Source organism: Lingula anatina, chromosome 3 (assembly GCF_051362555.1).
Source record: "Lingula anatina isolate TDL-2025a chromosome 3, LinAna3.0, whole genome shotgun sequence".
Taxonomy (NCBI): domain Eukaryota; kingdom Metazoa; phylum Brachiopoda; class Lingulata; order Lingulida; family Lingulidae; genus Lingula; species Lingula anatina.
The window spans coordinates 32,413,640-32,438,469 of NC_141769.1; the positions used below are offsets into that span (position 1 = coordinate 32,413,640).

General features: G+C 35.0%; 2 protein-coding genes across 5 annotated transcripts in view; one reads left to right on the forward strand and one right to left on the reverse strand.

Annotated features, from left to right (window-relative positions):
• Positions 1-20: 20 nt before the first annotated feature.
• On the forward strand, positions 21-1,539 carry LOC147763248 (uncharacterized). The gene is made up of 4 exons (XM_087007465.1): positions 21-96; positions 298-377; positions 731-781; positions 1,022-1,539. The coding sequence occupies exons 2-4, from the start codon at positions 339-341 to the stop codon at positions 1,130-1,132; spliced, it is 201 nt and encodes a 66-aa protein (XP_086863591.1). The 5' UTR covers positions 21-96; positions 298-338; the 3' UTR covers positions 1,133-1,539.
• Positions 1,525-24,830, reverse strand: part of LOC106176113 (tyrosine-protein kinase Btk-like) — a 39,763-nt gene continuing 16,457 nt past the window's right edge. For 2 of the 4 annotated variants that reach the window (XM_013558346.2, XM_013558348.2), the window contains 16 exons: positions 19,235-19,336; positions 16,323-16,422; positions 15,744-15,917; positions 15,495-15,550; positions 13,067-13,159; positions 9,905-10,035; positions 8,707-8,838; positions 8,126-8,250; positions 7,727-7,798; positions 7,368-7,432; positions 6,914-7,020; positions 6,513-6,601; positions 5,908-6,112; positions 5,647-5,765; positions 5,279-5,436; positions 1,525-4,829 (listed from right to left, as the gene is read on the reverse strand). In XM_013558346.2, coding sequence (XP_013413800.2) covers positions 4,749-4,829; positions 5,279-5,436; positions 5,647-5,765; positions 5,908-6,112; positions 6,513-6,601; positions 6,914-7,020; positions 7,368-7,432; positions 7,727-7,798; positions 8,126-8,250; positions 8,707-8,838; positions 9,905-10,035; positions 13,067-13,159; positions 15,495-15,550; positions 15,744-15,917; positions 16,323-16,422; positions 19,235-19,336 — 1,809 coding nt within the window. In that variant the 3' untranslated portion in view covers positions 1,525-4,748. Of the gene's footprint in view, positions 4,830-5,278; positions 5,437-5,646; positions 5,766-5,907; positions 6,113-6,512; positions 6,602-6,913; positions 7,021-7,367; positions 7,433-7,726; positions 7,799-8,125; positions 8,251-8,706; positions 8,839-9,904; positions 10,036-13,066; positions 13,160-15,494; positions 15,551-15,743; positions 15,918-16,322; positions 16,423-19,234; positions 19,337-20,367; positions 20,925-23,479; positions 23,510-24,830 lie in introns of those variants that run through there. The other 2 variants (XM_087007464.1, XM_013558347.2) reach the window with 2 other exon arrangements.

Below are 24,830 nucleotides of genomic sequence, written 5' to 3' on the forward strand. Positions count from 1 at the left end.
CCGTTTTACTTCCTGGTAACTGTAAAAGCCCCACGTGCCGTGTAAGGAAAAGCGAAAACACAAGTTATCAAGACCTGACACGACAAGTGAGTTACGGTAAGAACTTGAGAACGAGTTTTTAACGTAGTGTTGAAATGTGAATAATTCAGCACATTTTCTATGTATGATATTATTAAAAGTAGAAATATAAATACTTGGAATATTATATGCATATTAAATTAATCGTCGGAATAATATCAAGTTCTCCCCCAATTTTTACTTTCAGTTTCTGTCACCGTTCTGTCTCATACACTGTAGTTATAATCTGTGGGAAGTCAACGAATATTACCTGTACAAGGATGTCAGAGCAAGAAGAATGGACAGATTTAGTTGGGAAAGTAAGTGTTATATATGACACGCTATTATATACAGCTTACCCTGAGCTTCAGAGCTTGAAACAAACCTCTACAGTATAGCATACCCTTGCCGTTTCGCTATAGTGCAGATGTTTGTTTCAAGTAATCTCTGAAGCTCAGGGGGATGAAGCTGTGCTCGACTGTCCTTTGAGCAGTTTATCAATCTATAAGCTGCTTCAAATGACCTCTGTAATAGCACACTTGTCTAACATGATGTGAAAACTAATCAAATTTGGTAAAATATTTTTATGTGAATTTAGTAATTGTTCCATATTTATTTCATAATATTTCAGTTCATATTCTTTATAATTCAATTATCAATTTTTATTTTCCAGACAGGAGAAGAAGCTAGAGAAGTTATCAGTAAATCAAACCCAAACCTCACTGTAAGTGCTTAGTTAGCATTCAGATTTTTCTTCATTTAAAACAAAGGATCGGCAAAATAAACTGCAATATTTTGTAATTACTTGTAAAAAGAAAACTGGAAAAAATTAGACACTGTAGAATAATGCAATGGGTGCTGTAGTAGTTAGGATTGCATGAATAAATAAAAAGTTTTATCTGTCAAAGTTTATATTTTATATTTATATATTATATATTTGTATTTTATATTTAATCTATTTCAGATCCAGATTATTCCAGATGGCTCAATGGTGACAATGGACTATGTTACAGAACGTGTCAGGATATTTGTGGATTCTGAGGGCAAGGTTGTGCGGCCACCTCGTATGGGATAGGGAAACTATGAAGATGATAGAGAAATTTATATACTCCTAAGAGAGCTGCAAGGGTTGACTTTTCCCATCTAGTCATTGAAGCTGGGATTGGATACTGTGCAATAATTATATGTTAATCACCTCTTAAGACTGATCTTGAACGGCCAAAAATTGAAGAGATTCAGACACATTGCAACTTAGTTATGCATTCTATAGACATCAACAACTTGAACATGCGAAATGGAACAGGGTGTCGGTCTTAAAATATATATATATTTTTGATAAGGTGTGGAATTTTAAATAGTTTACATCATGGCAATTTAAGAACAAATTTAGTATTTTTGTCATGCAAAGTAAGTGTAAAAACAGATGACTAATTTTAATATTCCGACAGAATAAATACAAACTGAGTATTACTTTTAATTTAACATCAGTTTATTAACTTTTTTTCAAAAATCATGATCTCATTTAAAATCTTTGAAAGATTAAAAACAAACATATTAAGTATTTATAAATAATCAGCCATGATCTAGGTTATAAAAAGCATAAAAAGCTCTTATCAGATACTCTAACAGAAAAATTATCTTGTATTAATACGACTAACATGATAACAATTAAAATCTGTATTTGCTACGTACAATAATAAATATATGTTAACAGATAGGTATTTCTATGTATGGTTCTCTAAACAGCTGCTAGAATTGTATAACTGATTTATTCCTCAAAATTAATTTTTATTTTATTAATATAGTGTCTCTAGTATTTTTTCTCCTATAAAACAATAGATGTCAGTTAAAATATTGAAGACACTTGGTATCTAAAGATTAAATTAACAGGCAAATTTTCACAGAAACATCCACATTTTTTTGTTTTAGAAAAATAATGAAAAAAAACCCCTAAAGGGAACCTGCATGAGACACATGTACACATAATACTTCTTTCCTAACAGACCCCCATATTGACAGCCTGTTGAGAAGCGTTTCCAGTCATCTTATTTTTGATGATAATAAAAGACAATCTATAAATATACTTGCTGAGTTCAAGCTTTAAGGGAGAAGATAAAAAACTAATGGAACTTGTATATTATGCCTGCCACAATGTAACATATTGTTCAAGGGCAAATTTAAGATTTGTTCATTAGGATATTCCATCTTAATATATCTTTAACAAGTACATATTAATTGAGCCATATCTGTTACGAACTTTGCTTTTGTCTTAAAGATATACCAGAAGATGAATTGAATTGGTCAACAGTGTCTTTCCATGCTGTCATCTTTAAAGCACCTCAGAAAAGCACACAAACTGTAAAGTATACCTCCTCAACCTGCACCACGTTCTTGATAGGAACATAGACACAAGACGTCACAGTAAATGGCACTTTACTGACTAAAAGGTATAAAAATATATAAGTATACCTAAACCGTATGCGTATCGGAGGTATAAATTTTGATCAGACCCTCTCTATTCTCCATGGTGTTCACAAGTCCACCTCGTGTGACCTTGAAAATTGGTCAAGTTGAACTATCTAACAACCTGTTTTAGCACCCAATCCAATTTGGTGGATCTACAAAGCCCCCTACGCCCCCCATACTCCATTCTGTATTTTTCCTGTACACCTAGTTTGTGACGCAAAAGTACCAAGTGATGTAGATCTCCATGGATTTAAGCATGAGGTTAATTCCCAGGTGTACAACCAAATGTTCAGGTCTTCAAGCATGTAAGGTTTAACTGATATTGTTTAAAACATGTCCTAGGACATGGGCAGGCACAGTTGTTGCTGACATTAGATGTCCATAAAATATGTGTAACAGCCCTAGTTGTTCACTAATGTCTTGGCCACCATAGCTCAGTTGTGGGGACTGCCAACAATGAAACACGTGATGCAATTTTTCAAGCAGACCTGCCCCTGCACTGAGAAATAACAGAATTTTCCTCCTGATTGTTTTGTGTCCTTTGACTGATACAAATGCAAGGTCTCTGCTTTGCTTAAATTTTAGCAAAATTATAAAGTAATTTAAGAGAATTTTAGGTTTTCCTTTTTAAATCAGTTTTAATAATGTACCACTTAAAAATCTTATTATCTAAAAAGATATCCTGCCCCACCCCACCTTTTTTTCCCGGCACAAACTTGACGCAATTCATTTTCGCCAGGAATAAAAACATTCTTTGCTTTTGTAGTAACACCAGTTCAGTTCAATACTAAAATAAAAACTACAGCAGTCATGGAAACCAAGCAGTTAACTACAAGACAAAATGTCTATAAGCAAATGTCTTGTTTTAAATATATATAAACTTGAAGGAAAATACTGTAATTGGCCGCTCAAAATGGAATCATTGGGGCCTGTTCAGAGCCAAGTTGATCCATGGATCAGTTAGTCCTGGGTTCAAGTTGGTTCTGAACATGCCCTTTGCCTGTCTGGTCATGCAACAATGGCAGTATGACAGTGTGTGAACAATTCAAGGTTTTTAATCATGTCAACAGTATCAATATTCCTCGATACAAACTAACAAACTTCAACATATACACATAACTACAAAATAAAGACATGCTGAAAACTTTTAAAAACAGCCAGACATTCAAACCATCAGTTATTTAAATTTAGCTGAATTGAAGGGCTTTTTATTGTTGTGACTGTAAATTGAACATGGTGGCTGTTAAAATTATTGTCGGTGACTTGCATTGACTGAACACAATTTTCTACCAGTCCTTAATTTTTTTTCAGTCATGACAGTAAGGACCAACAATTTCAGCATGTCTGAATATATATTTTGGAGATCAATCATAATATGGACTACAAAAAATTATTTAACTTATGTGCCCTTCAGCAAAGAGGAGAACTGTTGGGGAGAAATAGCGACTCTCCAACAGAGTTCGTCCTTAAATGTCTTCTTGTAAGATTGCATAGAAATGATATACAAAACTGTAAACATCATGTTTCATATGACATTTGCAATTCTTCCATTCATTCTTTCAATTTTTTGCCATTACAGAAGATATAAAACATCTTCACACGGTTTTCTTACCTATTTTGAATAAAAAGAAAAACAAACTTGAAAGTTCTAATTCGTGTATGTGGATTTGCATATTTTATACATTATTCCTCAAACGCTGAGAGGTATTTGTAATTTGCTAATGTTATACTGACGGTATTTCCACTGTTTCAGTTCTCAAGTGTGAAACCCTTTAGTTGATGTCTTACTGAATATATACGCAGGAAGACAATGTTTTAATCTATGGCCCCATTTCTCAATTGGCAAAGGTCAACAACTGGCATAAGATAGACTTTCAGGTAAAACGCAAATATCAGAAATGGTGCACGGAGCTATAAATGGTCACAGAAGAGAAAAAGTTGAGTTTCCCCCTTAAGTCTCAAAAAATCTTACGCATACAGAAGTGACGACAGCTTTGAAACCCATTCATCAGATGATTTTCCAGGACACTGGCCCAAGTCCACTGATGGGGCAGCCAGAAAATTAGTTCCCTGAATATTAACACTGAATAAACCATGTGACTTGACATTCCCTGTGATGAAGCTGGGAATGGAGTAATGGAGCCTCCATGGGGAGCTGCAATCAGGCCATTTAACCTGTTACCGGTAGATCAGTGTAACTTTAAGGCATCTTTTGAATGAATATCTTAGTCCACATACTCTCCATCTTCCACTAGTTTACTTAGTTCATTTTGGATTTCTTGAAATCTTGGCCGTCTGTCAACTTCCTGAATTTGAAAGAAATCCAAACAGTATTATTAGACAAGCAACGATGACTGAGCTAGTAAAACTTGAACAATGACAGCTACAGCTTAGAGGGGATTTTCTCTTTTTGAGGTGTATAAAAAGTTTAATGAAAGGTATTTTGGATGAATCAGAAAAAGGAAATTCGTGAGAGGGGGATTTTTCTCCCCTGTCAGCATTACTTGTTCCCCTCCCTATAAATGCAACATAAATATCTAGACACCCAAGTAAAACACTGCACCATCAAAATCAGAATTGTTAAAAAAATTTAAAATTTGAAAGGAAGTGGTATTAAGCCTGAGACCCTTTCTAAGTTTAATTTAAGCAAATGAAGTCTGCTTACGTTCAGTTAAAAGTGCTTAAAAACGGAAGGTCAAAATCAATAGTTAAGTGATGTGAATGAAATCTTTTGTGAGCTATAATATTGTCTTACCCTGTGCCAACATGAGTACATCTGCTCATAAATAATGGATGGGCAAGCACCAGGCTTGTCAAGACGTTTATTTTTCTGTATAAACTCTGCCACCTCTGCGTTTCTCATTCTACCATAAGGCATTTCCCCTCCTGTAAATATCTCCCACATTAAAATGCCTGGAATACAAGCAAACACAGAGATGCATGAGTAAGAATTTTCAAATCGCATTAAGAAAACCATGAATGTTAAGTACACTGTAGCTTTCAAGATGAGCTTCCACATTATTTACAGTAAAGTTAATGGTAAAGGGACTTTGCCAACTCTATAAAAACGGAAACTGGTGACAAATGATACTTTTTCCCTCCTATATATTCATATTCACTCACCAAAAGACCAGACATCAGATTTACTGCTGAACCTTGTATAACATAACACTTCTGGTGGTGCCCATTTAATTGGAAACTTGGTGCCACTAGAACTGGTGTACTCGTCATCTAGAACGTACCTAGAAAGGAGGACACAATCAGTATAACACGTTATATATCACCTCTCACCCTTATTTGCCAACATTGTCCTCGACTATCAAGCTTTAAATAATTAAATCAATAAAATAAATAAATAAAATAAAAAACTTGAACTCTCAGTACCTAGCCAGTCCAAAGTCCGCCACTTTGACGACATTCTCCTCCCCCACCAGACAGTTCCTGGCAGCCAAGTCCCTGTGAATAAAACTCTGTTCCTCCAGGTAAGCCATGGCCTTGCACACCTGTAGACACATGTCCAGCAGTAGACCCGCCTTGTTAGACTGGAGTAACCTGTGCTTGTGGCGACGTAGGTAGTTTAGGAGGGAACCTGGAAGATAGGAAAGAAATGGCTGTCATGTGATCGGTTCTGTGATGAAGTTTGTGTATCAGAAAGGATTTTAAATAGTATGACTTAATTTTCTATCATTAAAAGATTTTGATAAAAGTAAGAGAGAAAACATTTTTATAAATAAAGGGCAAGTTATTGTATTAACAGAAAGGAAACATTGTCTGAATCACTAAAAAGTTGCTTTTGCACCAGGACCCTATAATTCTCAGTTTTAAACAAAATACACAGAAAATAGAATACAAGAGATTCTGGTCAATAAAGATTACACAGAGTATTGTAATGTAATATATGTTGTCCTTTTTAATTAGAGATACATGCATAGTAATATGATGTTAACGGCAAATATATCTTAACAAATAAGTTAATGTTTCCAACATACCATGTTTCATAAATTCTGTTACAATATAAATGGGTCTCCTCTTTGTACACACTCCATATAACTGGACTAGATTGGGATGCTGTAATTGTCTGAAGAAAATATAACAGAGAATTAAAGAAAGTAAGCCTGATGTAAACTATTACAACTCTGGTCACATCAGCAAATTATGCCATATGATATGTCCCAGATCAAATATTTAAGCATATAACTTAAATCATCTTTTGAGTGTGACAGTGGTAACACACATTCAAATACCTGTAAACCCTAATTAGCTTTCATCCATATATTGACAACTGTCATATTTCAACCTTTCATCTATCTTTCTCCTTGACTAAAGTATAGCAATGCATTTGCATGAAGACAAGCACAATATGTATATGCATGTTATCTATTTAACTTACTTCATTGTCCTGGCTTCCTCAATGAAATCATCCTCAGACATCGTTCCTTGGTGCATCATTTTTACTGCCACCTCGATGGCACCTCGCCATTTGGCCTTGAACACAGTCTGAATGAAAAATAAAAAAGGTTATGTTAGGTCTACAAATAATCTTGCAAATTTTACATACTGGTATATAATGATGGTATTATCTGCCTCTAGGATCAAGTTATTTCAATATATTTACAGGGATGAGACCAGTCCTCACTGAAAAGGGGGTCCAGGGCACGATTCACAAGAATGACCCAAATGACCCTGAAAAAGTCGGAATTCTGACAAAAGTCAGAAAAGTCCCATCAGTGTACTCAGTTTATCAGTTCATTTGCAAATACAATATGTTTAAAGGAATGTACATAGACAGGCACAGGGGCCCTCATTTTCAAATGTCTGTTACTATGACAATCATAACTACTTACCCCAAACTGTCCTCTTCCTAGTTCCAGACCCAACTGCAGCTCTGAAGAGTCAATCTCCCACTTATCTGAAATCAAGAGAGGATTAGAAATATTGGCAAGAAATTAGATATATATTGGTGCTGTGGCTTTGCTTATTCAATATTTTATTTATCAACTACTTTTCTTTTCAGCTACATTTTCACCCCCTTTTACATAACAAAAAATAAAAAAAAATTCATAAGAATATCATGTGCCAGCAAGTCAGTTTTCTTTTCTGAGTTAATTTAAAAACACAATGACAAGGTCTTCACAAGTTCACAAATACTCAGTAAGCAGTACCCAAAGTACAGTTATGGAGATATATGAGACGAGCCACTCACCATGGCCGAATCCTGCAGTGGCTGGTTGATGCCTACCAAACCCTGGGGTGGCCTTCAGTCTTACCACTAGACCTGTCACGAACAGATAAAACATGAAGCAAATTCTTTAAATGTTAGTGCTTGCAGGGTGATAAACTAGAATATTGCTATAAACTGTTTAAAATATCACTGTACCTGCAAAATGGTTCTTCGTGTATTAAATACATACAGAAATTAATCACTACTTTTGACAGATATATAACACTTTCAATATCTGGACACAACACTTCAATCAAAATTCCCAAAGTCATCAATGTTTTTTTAGACCAATTTACTTATAATAACATGTAAGAACTACATAAGGAACAAAATTATAAAATAAAAGTTATATTTCTCATGGCTAAGTTCTTCATTTCCTACCTGCACAGTTGTGTTTGTGGTAATGGATGAGTTGTGGGATGGATGGATGCGGATGATTGTTTGAGAGATAATACTGTCCTGTGCTGTTCTTCTTGATGTGATAATGCCGCACAGTGCCTTCTGGTCTGTGAACAGAGCATAATATTGGTTATGGACTAGAACTGTGACCGAATCTGATTAATAAGTTAAACCTCCTGACACCTCTCTGTCAATGGTGAAAGAAAACCTAGGCTCCGTAACTCGAAAGCATTGTGAATTGCGACCGAGCGCAAGCGTCTCTGTTCCATAACTCAGCATTTACTCGCCCCACATAACAGCCTCTAAATGAAAGGTTATATCGCTATTGCAATGCTTTTGAGTTACAGAGCCCTGAATGCCATCAGGAGAACACACACAAACACACACACACACAAAAGAAGACTGGGGCAGAGCTACCATTTAGATGGATCAATTTTAAATAGTTAATATATTTTTCTGATATTATAGTTAAAAGTATATTTGCAACCTACAGCAAACTTGTATTCTTCAAATACAAAAGGAAATAAATAACTAAAATAAATAAACAGAAATTCATGTCTTACTTTTCTTTGGTTAATATGGATAATGTGTACATTCCTTTTTGACTGGAATTGCGTACGAGATAGCAGCCTTCCCTGCCATCTTCTTTAAGGACCTCTTCACATCTCTGACGTGAGATTTCTGCGTAATACCATCTGGAACGACAGGAACGTCGCATGTTAATAAATTTGTATTTTTTTTAAAATAAACTTGTTACGTTTAAATTAATCATTTATAAATAAATTTTTAAAAATTATTTATAAAACAATTTTGTAATAATTAACTTCAGAAAGTTATAAAATATACAGAATCCCATGGTTGATGTGCCAGTATGCTAGTTACAGTGCAGAATGGATTTATCTGTTCCCATGGTAATGTGTGGCACAGACCTGTAGCCAGGGGGAGGAGGGGAGGAAGGGGGGGGGTTCAAATAAACTACCCTGTTTGCCAGGAAATGATCCTTTCTTGGTAAAAATTGATCTAGGTACAAAACAGTCTCACAATAAAAGGTCCAATTTTTCAGAAAAATAGAGCCCTCCTCCCTTTGAAATTGCTTGCTAAGGGCCTAGTGGCATCTTGAAATATGTGCACACTGCACCAAGAGACATTTTCACACAATTATCAGGTCCCTGGAGAGTGACATCATCACCATTGTGACATGGCAATCTTACTTCACCCATGTGCTGAGACCTGATCATATGAAATAGCAATCAACATGACATACATCATCAAATGAGGCAGCAAAATAATTATAAATGTCATTTTTATGTATTTCACCTCTAAGTGCAGGTAGGGTTTGTATTCATAGGTTCCCAGGGCAAACTGTGTGATTCATTTGTATCACTAATTGGACAAGTCCCAGTAATTGACAAATGTCTTATATTATCAGTGAAAAATTGGGTTTCATTGAGTAAAATTATGGCTGGTAAAAATTAAAAAATTTTCTAACAAAAATACAAAGGGTGTGCTTGTTTTGGATGGTCTTGTCAATGACTTGGAAAAGATTACATGCAGAACCCATACAAAACCTTGTATTTAGAAAGAATGTGCATATATTGTATCATCCTTCATCCCTTGTATCTTTCATTCTATACCAAATAAACACCATTTTCCCCTCTAGACTGGATCTTTGTTCTCCTTCTTCCGAACAATTGATCCATTAAATTGGTGTATTTGTATAATCCATCAGCTGCAATATCCATTTTTAAAACAAATACTCACTCAAATCTTTCCAGTCCATCTTTTGTTTTTTCTTGTACGTAATTTGCTGGTATGTAGCCAGATTGGCCATTTTTATTCATTGCACGCCACCAGTGTTCCCGCGAATCGTCTAGGATCTGATATTCTTCATGCTAAAATAACAATACAAAATGATGACAAAAACAGATTCAAATGTGAATACCATCTTATCATATCAAACTAAATGCAATGCAGTCATACATATATACACTGAACAAAAATAAAAATGCACCACACAATTCTTGAAAATTTTATCAGCATTATGGGTTATATAAATATTAAATTAAACAAACTTTAAAGTGAATTTTTTTCTTCAATGTGCTACAGATTACCGTCCATAGCCCAGTATACATGTTATGTAAAAATTTCACATGGGGTGCTTATTTTTGCTCAGTGTATATATACATATAATATTATGCTACTTAAGCAGTAAGACTAACGTCTTCATTTGTCACCTTTCTGCAGTTCTACACTTACGGAGAGCTTTCTGATAAGACCAGAATGGCGGTGTATTTCACCCACTATCGGCAATGATCTGGTCCAGGATATACCAGGTTTAAAACACTGAGCTTTCATCTTGTAAACACCGACCGATCAGTGGGCAACATTGGTGTAAAAAGTATGCAAAGACCTCTGCTCCAGGGTTTTAAGCTTGTCCCACTCATATCTAATTGACAGCGAATGGACTCTACCAGCACCCCACAGGTGGTCAATTGTACCTGGACAGTCTTTAGGTTTTTCTAAACAATGGTCAATTCATAGACAATAACAATCAGGTACTATTGTCTAGTTAGACCGCACTGGCAACACTTAACTCCTCTTTAAACATGAAAACTTAATCTAGAGCTTCATTAAAGAGCGAGCAGTGCACCTGTCATTAAAACTGACATGTCAAAATATTTCAAAGCTATCCATTCTAATGAGTTTCTTCTTATAAGAAAGTTTTTCTTTTTATTAGAAAGTTTTTAAAAAACTTCAAAACTACCAACCCCATTCATGATTCAAAAACATTGCAAAATATGCATCTGGACTCCTAAAGATTAAAATTAATTGCAAATGAGAATGTCAATTAACTTATTGTGGTGACCCCTAATTGTAATAAATATGCTATAAAGCAACTGGATGACATTTATCAAAAAAAAAGAAGGAGGAGTTGAATGTGGGTCTTAAATTGAAGACTGGAAATTTTTCACTAACTTTCCACCAGGAGAAACATTCAAGTTTTTAAAGAAAAAGGCCACCAGTAAGTAGCCTTTTACCTAGATGAAGTGATGAGCTTTAATGGTCATTAAAGCAATTTATTTCCTGTGTTTTTAGTAGACGGTAAATTTTGCTTCCTGCTATAGCACTTTGACTCCCAATTGTGGTTTGTTCTATGACAGTATCAGGAGGGCTATCATGAATCATATACAAATAGTTCATTTCACCTGGTTTCAAAGTAACCATACCAGCACCTAAAAAGTGAACTTTCACTTTATCTCTTTACATCATTTGCCAAAATAAACGAAGCATTATATTGATATCACTCCAAAATCAAAGTGAGGTCAAAATGACATCGTTTCTTTGTTAGTCCTTGTGAACAGGATTATCTCTCTCATCAACCTTTTTCTTGTTTTGACAAATAAGTCAGGAGAAAGACTACTCATTGATTTCATCTCACAAATTGTCTTTAACTAATGTACTTGTCACTTCCATATTTTTTTGATAGGATCAACACCAGAATGTATTTATAGTACTGAACTACAACTTAGTCTAATAATAACTTAATGTATTTATGAATTGCTGTTTGTTTTTCCCGTGTCACTTTCATAAAGGTATAAGATGAGAGATCTACACCATCTTACAAAAACAAAGGTCGGTATTCTTTCAGTGACAAATGAAAAATACCTTACATCGATAAAAAGAAAATAATACTGTACAATAAAAAAGAAAGAATACAAGGTTAATTCTTGTTTGACCTTTTAAACAACTAATACAGCAATTGTATTCAAGGTCTACAATTCTACGTACAAGCTACATATATATAAGCTATGACCTACCCGCCTTTTTTTGTGATCAAACATATTCACATTGTTCTGATGGAAAGGGGTAGCAGTAATCGTAGGACATCCAGGTCCTCGTACAACAATTATTGTTCTTCGCATCGTAAAAATACCCAACAAAGTAATATGTCCTCAAAACCTAAATCCCTGTACCATCAATGGACTGTATAGGAAAAAGTTTCTCCTTTAACTTTGCTGTCACAGTTCCTTTTGTTTCCCAGACTAAGTCTTGTGTTTTATTACATTTATAATGATGATGATAGTAAGGGGATGTATCAAGGTAACCGTGAGTCAGCGTGATAAGGGAAAGTGTTAATATGCAGACCCCATGTCCGGTGGAAGTTAACGTCTTCTTATGATTACATGACCATAGTCATTTTTTCAAATAAATGTGCAATAGATTTTTTATGTAAGTTTTCTTCTCTATTTAAATACAAGTTATTTTTTTACTATGTAAACAAAACCTAATGATTTTTTTTGCTCGAATTTTGACATACGCCCCCTCTCTCTCTGGTGACCTCATAATGTGAATACAGAAGCCATAGTGACTACTGCGGCTTCCGTCATCAGGTCTCATTAATTAATTGTAATACAAAGTGAATAGGCGTTACTGCACGGGCTCAGAGGGAATCAAGTGCGTAAATGTTTGTGGTGAGTATGTCTGATGACAAATCATTAACATATGTAAATGATGTGATGGAGGTCTGAAAAAATTCGCTTTAGGAAATTTTATTACTGCACATTTTGGTGGGCTTAAAATTTTCTGACTTTGTTATTTTCTGTTTTGGTTATTTGAATACTGACTTTTTATGCATAACTGAGGTCATCTTGGGGACATTTTCTTATTTGGTTTTTTGGCCATAACTACAAAACAAAAGGTCACAAAACCTCTTGTTTTCACACACACCATTTGTGTAAAACCACAGCATTATTTCTATATGTACACACGGAACTTTTTAAAACCTGAGTCACTGTAAATATCACCTACGAGGTTAACATTGATTGTCACATATCACATCGAAAAGAAATGAAAATGTTAATGAAATTCATTATTGTATTTAAAGTTGGGCAAACCAAAAAAATTGAATAAAAAATCTCTTACCTTGGCAAGTGACAAATCGTCTGCCTCTGCTGCATCATAATCAAAGAGAGCTATCACAGTTTTTGTTGACCTGGGTGGGGTAGACGGGTAATACTGAAAGGTGAACAAACCGTTACTGTATCATTTAATTCTATTATTAAACTACATTTAACTACAAAAATTTTTTCTACATGACAGAAGATATATACACATTTCTGAGGTTTTCAGCTCAATAAACATTCAAAAACACAAGCATACCAATATCCTAGGCTTAGTTTGAACTATGGGGTATTCTCCATGCCAATAGGCAATCTTAGCCATGGTCCTATCTTCTTCAAAATAAATATTGTGGACTTAATGCTCTCGGTTCCTTATCATTACACATCCTAGACAGCACCTTGAAACTGCCCTGACAACTTAACATCTGTCACCTTCTTTAAGAACTGTTGAAAGGTATTTATTTCACGTCATTTAAATTTAAAAGCCACGATGAAAATAATCCTGTGCGTAATTTCATTCCAGCATACTCATTATAAGACATACAGTTAGGCATTCGGCCCTGACACAGCATTTTTCATTTTTTATTCTAAACACTTAGGGCCTTAATAACCACACTTTAAGACCTCTTCTACAGGAATTACAAATGTTAACAGCATGCAAAGCCTGATCAGGTGAAAGTCTGGGGCTGGCGCATCTGGTTGCCAGGCAACCCTGGAATACATGGCAAATAAGGCACCTCTCTGTGCAAAAGAGGTATACTAGTAAAAAACAATGGGAGAAATTAATATGAAAGCTGTAAAAGGCCTGTTGCCATTAATTTCAGAAAGGGGAAAGGGGTTCTTTTTCTGAAAAAATGAAACCTTTTGCCTCCTCAGTTGACCCAACTTGACAAATGGCTTAGAACCTACATGGAATTTTGAGTCTGACTTTTTCTGGCCAAACAGGCTTTTTTTTTTTCAAATACCCCACCCCATCCAACCCTGCCTCCTGGCCTGTGTAACAATGTTTTAAATAAAGAGTCTCATTCACTAAAATACCTTACTTTAATCTCATTTGAATATCAAAATTTTGAAGTAGATTAAAAAAAGGGTTGCCCCTGGAAAAAAATAAGTTTGTGGAAGATGCCCCAGTATGATATGAGTCAAATGACATCAAATTAGAAAAAAAAAGGTTAATCTCTATCCTCAAATCTTAACTAGTCATGACATCTCTTAGAGTAAAAACAGCCCTCCCTAAGTGAGCCACAGACACATTATGCATGTAACATATGTCAAAGGGTGGAACCATCAACTGAATTCTACACATACACTTCGACTGTGAAATATGCACTTTTTTCATACAGACTGTGATTAAATATTCATTACATGTACATTTAAGCTGTATACTGCATAGAATAAATATTGAAAACATGTAAGGTGACAGAGAACACTAGGACTTATTTCCAATGAAACAACTGTTCTATGTAGATTGATCAACTCCTCATAGACTCTCGCTTAATGCAATCAGATTAACACACCTCCGGTTGTTTCCAACATACTCACATAATTCCCAGCTTTTCAGTATTCTATTCAGAAAAAGGTGTATTAAAATATGTTAATCTGATTGTATTAAGCAAGTGTCCCATGAAATAGGATCGATCTACGCAGAGCCGTAGTTTCATTGGGAATGAGCTCCTATACAGGTAGATACTTTATACTTAAAATTTATAATAAACTGAAAGTTCCCTATCATGTACGTACACTTAATATACTCATGGTCACTCCTCAGGTAATTAAAGAACCATCTGTTTACAGCTTCAAAATAAAAACTAGTTCTCAATTACAGACTTCAACTGCACATGCCTCCCACGTACAGAAAAAATGACAACTATCTGACTTTAAATTAGATGGCACTATTCAACCATTCCTTACAATAAGGAACGTGACACATAATTGAAACACATACCATACTTCATCAAATCCACTTAACTACTTAGAAATGGATAAATATGCTGACAGTGCCTCTTCCAATATTGCATGAATTAAATTCTTATTCCAATGCACTTAGCACATTTTTTCAGGATGCCCCAAATATCTTGCGTTTTCTCAGTGTATCATTTATTCTACTACTCTAACTGGTGTGAGTTTGCTTTTATTTTTTTTTTAGGTACCTGATCATGAAGGACACTATAATTCTTCAGCCATTCTATTATATGTTTTTATATTTTAGTCAGATAATTTATTTTTTCATAAAATCAATAATTTTAACTTGGTAAGCTATATATGTAGCTCTAATCTTTTGCAAAAACAAAATCATGACAGTGAGACAAATCAGAACTATTTTGTGGATTCTGTTAAAAAAAACACTTTTCTTTACTAAGCTGAATAACAAATCTAATCCATCCCTGCCTTAAAGATACCACACAAAAGTTCTTCTCAAGTTGAAGTTAAGCATTGCAAGCTTTACTTACTGGTGTTTTAGATGAAGGATTCACAGTGGAAGATGACGTGGATTTGATTAAAGAAGCTGAAATGAAATCATTTTGACACTTCATATCAATATAAACAGACTTCAACAACATGGTTTTTCTGTCACATAAAATATTACATGTATTACTTTTCAAGTGCATCAATTATACTAGTTTAAATAATATGCCATGTTTAAATATCACAAAAAAAATTATCAATAAAAAAAAAATAAGGAGAGGACAACCATTTACCTGCAGAAGTGTCTCGGCCTTGATTAAAATGGCCGTCTGACTGGTTCGTAGATGTGGGTTCACATCCAGGTGCATTCTTGTCCGTCTGTCCGCAGCAGGAGTACGCACGGTTCCGCGTGGTCCACACACCCGGGTGGTACTTGTCTAGAAATTTGGCATTGTTTTTGGAACATACTGAAAGTTACATAAAAAGAGGTGAGCTTAATATATAAGAACATGTTTCAGTCTACATTGGTTTTATGTAAAATATTAGATCAACACTGTCTTATTTTAATATTGTAATAATACTGTTATTCTAAATATTGCAAAAGGCAATGTTCAATTCAACATATTTTCTCTAGCTGATTTTAATCCATTTGTTGATAAAAGTATTAAATAATGCTTCTTTCATGATTAGTTTATCATTAAACTCATCCACTTCTGAGTGGATAACTGATAATACATATACATATGACCTACTAAAGTTTTAAAAAATATTAAAGTGCAGTTGTGACCATAAACCATGTTAGGTGTGACATGTTGTACCAATTCTACTAAGTGAAATGTGTTAGGTGTGACATATGTAGCAATCCTACTCACAATCCCTGAGAGTCATCACCCAGTCATTTCTCTGGTCTTCACTGGTGGCTATAATATACAGTGTGTAGAACTCCAGGGTATTGCCATCAGTGTAGACAACCTGAAAACACAACAGGAAGTGTGATGAGAAATGGCTGATTATTATTATTATTATTATTATTATTATTATTATTAGAGCTCTGGTCTCAACAAGACTCCTCAAATCTCGAGCACTTTGCGTAGAATTCTGGCTGTGTGTAGCAAAAGGGTCTTTTGAAGTTCCGTACATTATTATTATTATTATTTATTATTATTGTTGTTGTTGTTGTTGTTGTCATATTAGTACTTGGCTAAATCAGTGATATACTGAACATACCATTACAAAGATACACCTCTTCAATTTCTTCTAAGGAAGTCACCTTTAATGTCTCTGACAAAACTTTAACCTTTATTGACCAATATAAACTTTCAAGCACAATTTTTTACTTTACTCAATAATTTTTGCAGGGAAGGGTTAGCCTTAATTAACACTAAAACTTGGGGAAATTCATCAGTGGTTCTGTCAAAGCAACAGAAATGCACTAACTTCAGTCAGTCCTCGCGTACTTACAATCTACCTCAAGGCCGAACAATTTCTTTTTTGTTTGGTATAAATTTAGACATGTCCTTTGTAAACGAGACCAATAACATCATTCATTTACTGCTAACAATGCTCCAAAGTTTATCAATTGTCATCCAAAGACAAATGAGGCAACATGGACCCTGTTGGTTTGTATGGCTTTACTGTAGAACTGTGCATGACACAAGTGATTTCAATAAGAAGTCGGCTCTTTGGGGCCCGTGCCGTCTGCAAGTTGGATCACAATACCACATATTGTTAAAGCTTTACCAAAGTTTAAGACAAAGTCTAAATGAGTAATATTTTGTGTAGGTGATCTATATAGGGCTACAAGTGAAATCACTATATGTTATCAATAGCCAAAATACTCAAGATAGTGAAATGGCCATATTAATAAAAAATGGTATGTCAAGTGGTGGTAGACTCTCCTAATTTTGGTTGCTAATAAATTCACCATTGCATGCCAGACATCAAAAGCCCATCACTAACATCATGCTGATCATCATGATTGTTTTCTTGTCTGAAGTTGGTCATAAACTATCAACCCATAACAGAGGACTGTCAGCCAGTAGTTTAAGACCCCATTCCCAGAGATTAGATCGATCTACTTTAGATCGACCTAACTCCCTGGGGGTTCACGCTAGATAGCTGTCAGCCGAGCGGGCACGAAAGTTAATTACCCTCTTATAGCTTGTAGTAGGCGGGACGGACATTTAAGCAGAATTATCTGACAGTAATCTAGTGAGACTCTCCGCGGGGATAGATCGATCTAAAAGCTCTGGGAATACGCCCTTAGACAACTGAAATATATCCTTATACATGATAAAGTAAAGTATCATTTTACATCTTTATTGCCAATTTGCATAGCTTGAAAATGAGATAATAAGTCAATTCTTTACAGAGCTGGCATAATTTTCTTTTTATTTAGAGGCCTTGGAAATGGCAGAAATTTCACTGCACAGATGCACATAAAAATCTGCACCAAAAAGACTTTGTGAAGTATAAATGGGACTTGGATTTCTTAGAAGTATTAATTTTAGTATGCAATTTTTTTTCAAGTGATATACAGTGCTCTGCATCACAACTTTCCAACCAAATTTTTATGTGTTTACTGTGTTTAAAGGGAGGAAAATCACTCACTCAAGTCACATTAATTTTTTTTTTTGAAATGAAACTTCCCAGAGAAACAGATGCAAGAATGCTAGTCAGGCTAATTCTCTTAGAAAAAAAAACTTTAATGTACACTTTAATGTTATAACATAACACATTACCCACTCCACAAAAGAATTTAATCAACATTTTAGAAGATAAGCTTTAATTACTAAAAGATAATAATATTACACTGCCTTTGTTTTCAAATGATCTTAGGAACATCACGCCACAGAAAGAGCTAATTAATCAGCATGTTTGTAAGAGGGACTGGTAAAGAAAAATGTCGAAATGGCTTCTATAAATTTTAAACATTCACTAATTGTACATATGCTTAATCTCATGTATGCTTTTAAATCATTATGAATGGAGATTTGCCATTTTATTGTACCACATCACTGTTTGGGGTTGGCACAAAACCATAGGTATCTCAGCAAGAACTTGCATAATCACAGAACTCCCACATTTCATTGGTAAAAGCCCATCAGGAGGAATAACATATTCTTACAAATAAAACCAAATTAGTTTACAGCAAAAACTGCTTTAGGAGACATAAAAACCGCTTCTATGTTGTTTTCTCATTCATAAGTGTCAGCATCAGCCTGCAGGAGATGAGACATTAATTTGTTTTATTGATAACATCCATTTGGCGTAAAAATAAATTCCATCGTAGATGTCCATTACCAGATACCATAAATTTATAAACATCATCTGACGTCAGCTCACTGAAGACTGCCCTGCAGGTAACTCCTAGACAGTCTTTAGTTACTGCTTCTTCTGAATTGCTATGTTCAATGCATATAATAATACCGCAAGGGATTTGTGTTCCCCATCATTTATGTCAGTGCCATTCTTTTAAACTTCCTAGAGGGCAAGGGTAGCTATTTCCAAAGTCTTTTTGATATTTTTGTCTTACTTGGTGGATCCAGGTGCGAACTGCCCAAAAAAACATTTCTTTATTTAGTGCCCCACCCCCTTAATTTTGCCCCTCTCAGCTGCCACAAGACCCTGGATGTGCCAATTTTTCTAGTAAATTGATTGCACAGTAAAGAACACTTCAAATATCACACAATCGTTTCTTACGCTTATTTCCCTCATCTCAGAGGACATAGTTGTAGCCAGGTGTTTTACATTCCATAATAAATAAATTGCTTTATACACTTACCTGTAATGCATGTTGTCTATTGTCCAGTGCACCATTGTCAACGTTTTCTACTATCTTTACCTGGGCCAGGTTTAGACGACCCTTCTCTTTGCCAGGTCCTTTCTGTGAAAATAAATAAATAAAAAATAATAATAATATAAAATAAAATAAAAATGACAGGTTTAACAATACAGTCATGTGATTAAAAAGAGCTAAAAAACTTTTAAATCAGATATCTATATACGAATTCTATTTATATTAACTTATTTATTCCAATTAAAGGATTTATTTAAAGGGAACTCCCTCAAACTTAAAATAACAGACATAAAAGTCAGTCAGTGATAGTAACAGACTATTTTAGCAACTGAACCAAATGGAAGATATTTTGTGAAAAGATTTCTATTCCATATTTGTTGTGACATCATAGCGAGCTCATAGTGACATAGATGAGTGATCCTATGACATCACAGTATTAGATAAGTGACTTCATAATGATGTTGATGTCATGTTTGAGCTCTTGGACTCCCGCAGTCACCTTGTAGAAAATGCATCACAATTGAAACATGGATGTTGCTAAAATAGTCTGCAGACATCCACAAAATACAGTAGGTTTTTTTGATAGCAATGTAAAGGTCTTTTTTTTTTATTTTCCCAGATTGATACAAGTTATAACATGTCAGAAAAGGATAAAAGGTAGGTTAGATAGCAAAAAGTATTGTTTACTCAAGGATTATTTATTAAATATGTTTTTCATTGGAAAATCTTACACTGGATACGTTTAACCTCGCGTATAGTCATTACTCAACATTATGACTAATAAGTGACTAACACATTTGCTAGGTAGCAAATACAGCACTGTTTTTCTATACCTCCCGTATACCTGACATTGGGCGTGGACAGAGATACTTATATATTATACACTTATTATACTGAAGATAGTATTTCTATGGTTCTTTGGTTCATGTCACCCTCAAAAAATAAAAATGAGCCCCATGACAACTTAAATTTTCATAAAGCATGTAACATCCTCAGAATCTAGATTTTACAGAAATTTAAGTAGTGAAACTTATCGGACATCAACTTGGTGAAGTAAGGGCAGTGAAATGCCAAGATACAGTAAGCAATTCAGAGGAGCTGATACCAGATATTAGTACCTTATGGAAAGAATTCCACAGTTTGCTGAACAGAGACATCCTTTCCCACTGCTCCTGAGCCACCGCATGCTGTAACAGCATTAACACCTCAGTCGCCATCTTTAATCATGAAGGAGATTTTGAGAAAAAAAAGAAACGTCTTCTCAGAGTAATCCAAGTGCTCCTAGTCGCCCCTCCTACTATTCCTAAGTTAGCAGTCTCTCTCATGAAAACATCTGTTTATCAATTAGCAGTCTGCGTGAGAAGAAATTCAATTGCAATGTCTACTAAACCACACACACACATTATGACCTTCCATATATGTATCCCTCGTCACCAAATTATCCATTATCCCTACAAGGTTACTATTCCTGTGCAATACTTATGTTCTCTGGAGCATACAGCATAAGTTTCCACTCAGATACACATCAGAGATGACACGAGTAGATATTCGGTTGCTATGGAGTCTGTTTTGGTTTTCCGTGTACTTTAAAATCTACAAAATACAGCCCTAGTCCCTGTTAATTTGTCGCAGAGCAAGAACGTTTTTGTAGATCTGAATCCATTTTCAAAAGTTATAGATAGCCAAATCAACAGGTAATATGTTCTGCCTAATCCTCCTTTCAGACATATGCAAAAACGCTATCAGTTCATATGATAATGTCTGGAATATCTAAGAGCCGAATGTCCCTGGTGGATTCCAAACTGATAACTCTTTTCAGTTTTAGGTTTCGTCCTTCATAAAGTTCCTTGCAAACCTATCGGGAACACAAACCAGTACTGATCAAGTGTCTTCTTGATGCGTTCATACACTCTAACCCCTCAGACTGCAGTGACAACGTAATCAAAGTTATGCCAGCCTTTGGTAAATTATATCTTAGTGGTACAACCAGGTTATATAAAAAGAAAGTATTGTTACGCGTCTTGCCCTCAGCTAATAGTTAACAGAGGGTGTCTAGCGTGGATAACCCCATTACACTTTCACTGTGATCGGAATAGAGATAAAACAGTACAGTCATGAAATTGAGGCATCCTGTGTAATATTGCAACAGCAATTTAGAATGTACTCTGACATGTATTCTAATGATATGTGCAAACAGAGACTGTAGGGTATAAAATTTGGGTGGGTTAATACCATGGCCTAAAGGAGCCTATATGCGAGTTTTTTTTTTTTTTTCACCAGGCTTCAAAAATACGGAAATTGTAGCAACTGACATGAACCACATTGATTTCATTTTGGTCTTTACTTGTGTCCAAAAAAAAAAAAAATAAAATAAATAAATAAATAAATAAATAAATAAAATAAATTTAAAAAAAAAAATAATAATAATGATAAAATAAAAAATAAATAATAAAATAACAAAAAAATTAAATAAATAAATAAATAATCTTATATCACTTTAGTGTCATCCTTTACTAGAATTCAAAAATTCAAAATGGTGAAAAAAGCACAGTCTGGTTACTATGGTCCATGGCAGATTGGTCATGAACTGCTTCTGATCAATAAAACGCAGCCTTGTTAATGATTAAAATGCATTCCTCAGTTTTTCTTTGTTTTGTTCATTAGTAAAAGTTTGTTAACTTAAGTTAAAACGAATTATTTACTCCGAGATAACTGGATACAACCCTGAGATTCAGAAATATTGGGTCTGTCCATGTACACTTTATTCTAAATGTATTTTCTATTCAAGACAAAGGAAATACAGTGTTGACAAAGGCTATGAACACTCCCTTTTATCATTTGTTCATTAACATTATGGTTATCTGTCTTACTTGCATGCTTAGCTCCATAAAAACAACGGCAATTTATAACAGTTATATATGAAAACATTTGCCTAGTACAATCATGGTCAAACAAAGTCAGAATATATATAGGGGATTTGAGGCCGAACCCTGCTTCTAGTCTGTAGTACCCCAATTACAAGGATACTTCTGGTGATTAATTAAAATGTGAACCATTCATCTATCTTGGGCAAGATGGGATGAAATGACCTTCAAAAATTTGACCAAAATCACAAAATGGCAGTTTGGCGTGACTACTGCGTCATACATTTCTGACCAGTAGGGATTTATAGGAGTCAACCCAGGTGATGGTCTCTCATGTTTTTCATTTTTTTTTTGTAATTTACATTTTTGTTTTGGATAGACAAAAATTGCCTAAAGCCCGTGTATAAATATAGAAAACCTATTTCAATTAAAAAAAAAAAAAAAAAAAACTTTCAATAAGGAAAAAAAGACATGGTATTATTTCCATAATTATCTTTTCCCTGTAGGTTGTTCATCTCGCAGCTAGACAACCTACAAACACCAAGTTGTAAAAACAAACCTATGATTACCAAATTCTAAAAACTGAAAATTTATTTAAAACATTTTACCTCACAGTTAACAAAGAGACATTCTGTGCAGCTGATTTATGAGATGCCACCAGGTATTTCCTTCCTGCCACTACAAACTATACACTGCCATCTATTTCAACACCTTTCAAGGCTTCTGGAGAAAGTCAATGTTTTTTTTCATTTGTTTATTTTTTGTTTCTTTTAGAAATAATAAATAAACATAGAATATAACAAACATGGTAAGACTTCACTAATAAATATGCATATGAAGCAAGTCATCAAATAGGGTGTCATAACTGAAGTAATGTGTAGGGCAATGCATTGACATGTCTTCTTCCATCTGACAGTGATCACTGATGACAATACCAATCCAATACAATATCTATATCTCTATGACCACATATACATCAGTTCATGTGCCTGGTAGTGACATGTGAACTCAACAAGTCCATGATGTCCATCATCAAATTATGGCACCTAATTAAATTTTGTCCAGTTGTCTGCCAAACCAGATCATCCTTAAGGGCCCGTTCCCATAGATACCACTGGTCTACATAAATCGATCCAGCTCTGTAGGGACTCCAGCTGAGTGCAGTCAGCTTAACTGTATGACAGTCCTCCTCCTAGCATTAAGATGAATACGCTATTATTACAGCAAAACTGGTGATTATACCAGTTCTTGGAAACAAGAGGAGAAATGTTGTTCATTTAAGCTGGTGGCACTCAGCCAAAGTCCCCACAGAGTTAGATCGAACCACTTAGACTGATGGTGTTTATGTGAATGAGGTCTTAATTACCTCTTCTCCACCCATGTGTCCACAAAGAGAACTAAGCTACATTATTACACAGATCTACAAGGAGCCAATAGATCAGAGAGGCATCTTGTGGCAGGTATAAACCTAGCACGCTCCTCGCTAACCATAATCCCTGTTATCTTAGAACACCACAATTCATTTAGTTTACCCTAAGAGCAGCTAGGACTATTACATATCTGATGAGATCTTTACACTGATGCTGCCTGCCTCTGCCTGACATCTGTGCTACAAAATGGACAATGAATGAAAGACAGATGCATTTCTTTCTTTTTCTTTCCTTCATTTTTTTTTTACAAGAACCACATTTTCATGGAGCCAGAATTGAGGATATATCCTTAGAGTGTCAAGCTAATTTTCAATCAATTTCCTATTCTTTTGCCATTTCATTACTGACCTATCTGTTGCAAATAAAAATTCTTAAAAACAGAAACAAACTATTGCAAGTTAATGCTGACTTTTCTCTGACATTACTACGGTAAAGTCTTGAAAATTTCGTCGTTCTTGAAAATTTCGTCGGCAGACGATTTTCCGCCGACGTAATTTTTTTCCCTTTGAAAACTTCGTCGACCTTGTAAATGAGGTACTCGATAATTTTTGAAAAGTTCGTCACCAAATATGGCCGTGTTGTCCAGCTCAAACATGAAGGTAATGCGTCAGTTGATGCAAGACAATGATACGATCAAGATATCATTGCTGATAACACTCTCAATGGGAGATAGGAACAATAGTGCGCCCCTGCGAGCGGTTACTCACAATATAGATGGTTTAGATGTGAATTCCCGTTCTCAATTGCGGGAACGTCGGCCTTTTGTCTTTAGTTTCATTACTATTACCTGGCTTAAGGTTCGTTATCAAGCCGGCAAATAGAAGTCACAGGCCGCGGCTTTGTCATTTGTAACGCCGTTATTGTTATCGGCGGCTGTCCTAAATGAGGAAGACACAATGAAAAAATCAAGATATTATCTCGAAGTGAAATGTACCCGTCACTTCTATTCATGTCAATGTTCAATTTCGGACCATTTAACGATTACCTGGCTCGTACATGGAGATCGTTCGCAATGCAAATGGGACGAGATGGCAATATTCATATCTTCAGCGGAGAATCGTTCGCGTAATATAGTCAACAGATCGTTCGCGATCCAAACGAAACGAGAAGATAATTTTCATATTTGTAGCGGACTCCGTTCGCGTAAGATCATCAGCGGGAGATCGTTTGCGATTTGAGAGAGACGAAAAGGCAATCTTCATATCTTCAGCGGCAGAACGTTCGCGATGTAAGCGGGAATAAAATGCACTTTTCATATTAGTTCAAGGGAACCTCGTTTGTGGAAGA

Coding starts and splice junctions, on each gene's coding strand:
- LOC147763248 (XM_087007465.1), top strand. CDS start 339: ATGTCAGAGCAAGAAGAATGGACAGATTTAGTTGGGAAA. Junction 378..730: donor GGACAGATTTAGTTGGGAAA/GTAAGTGTTATA, acceptor TTTATTTTCCAG/ACAGGAGAAGAAGCTAGAGA. Junction 782..1,021: donor AATCAAACCCAAACCTCACT/GTAAGTGCTTAG, acceptor AATCTATTTCAG/ATCCAGATTATTCCAGATGG.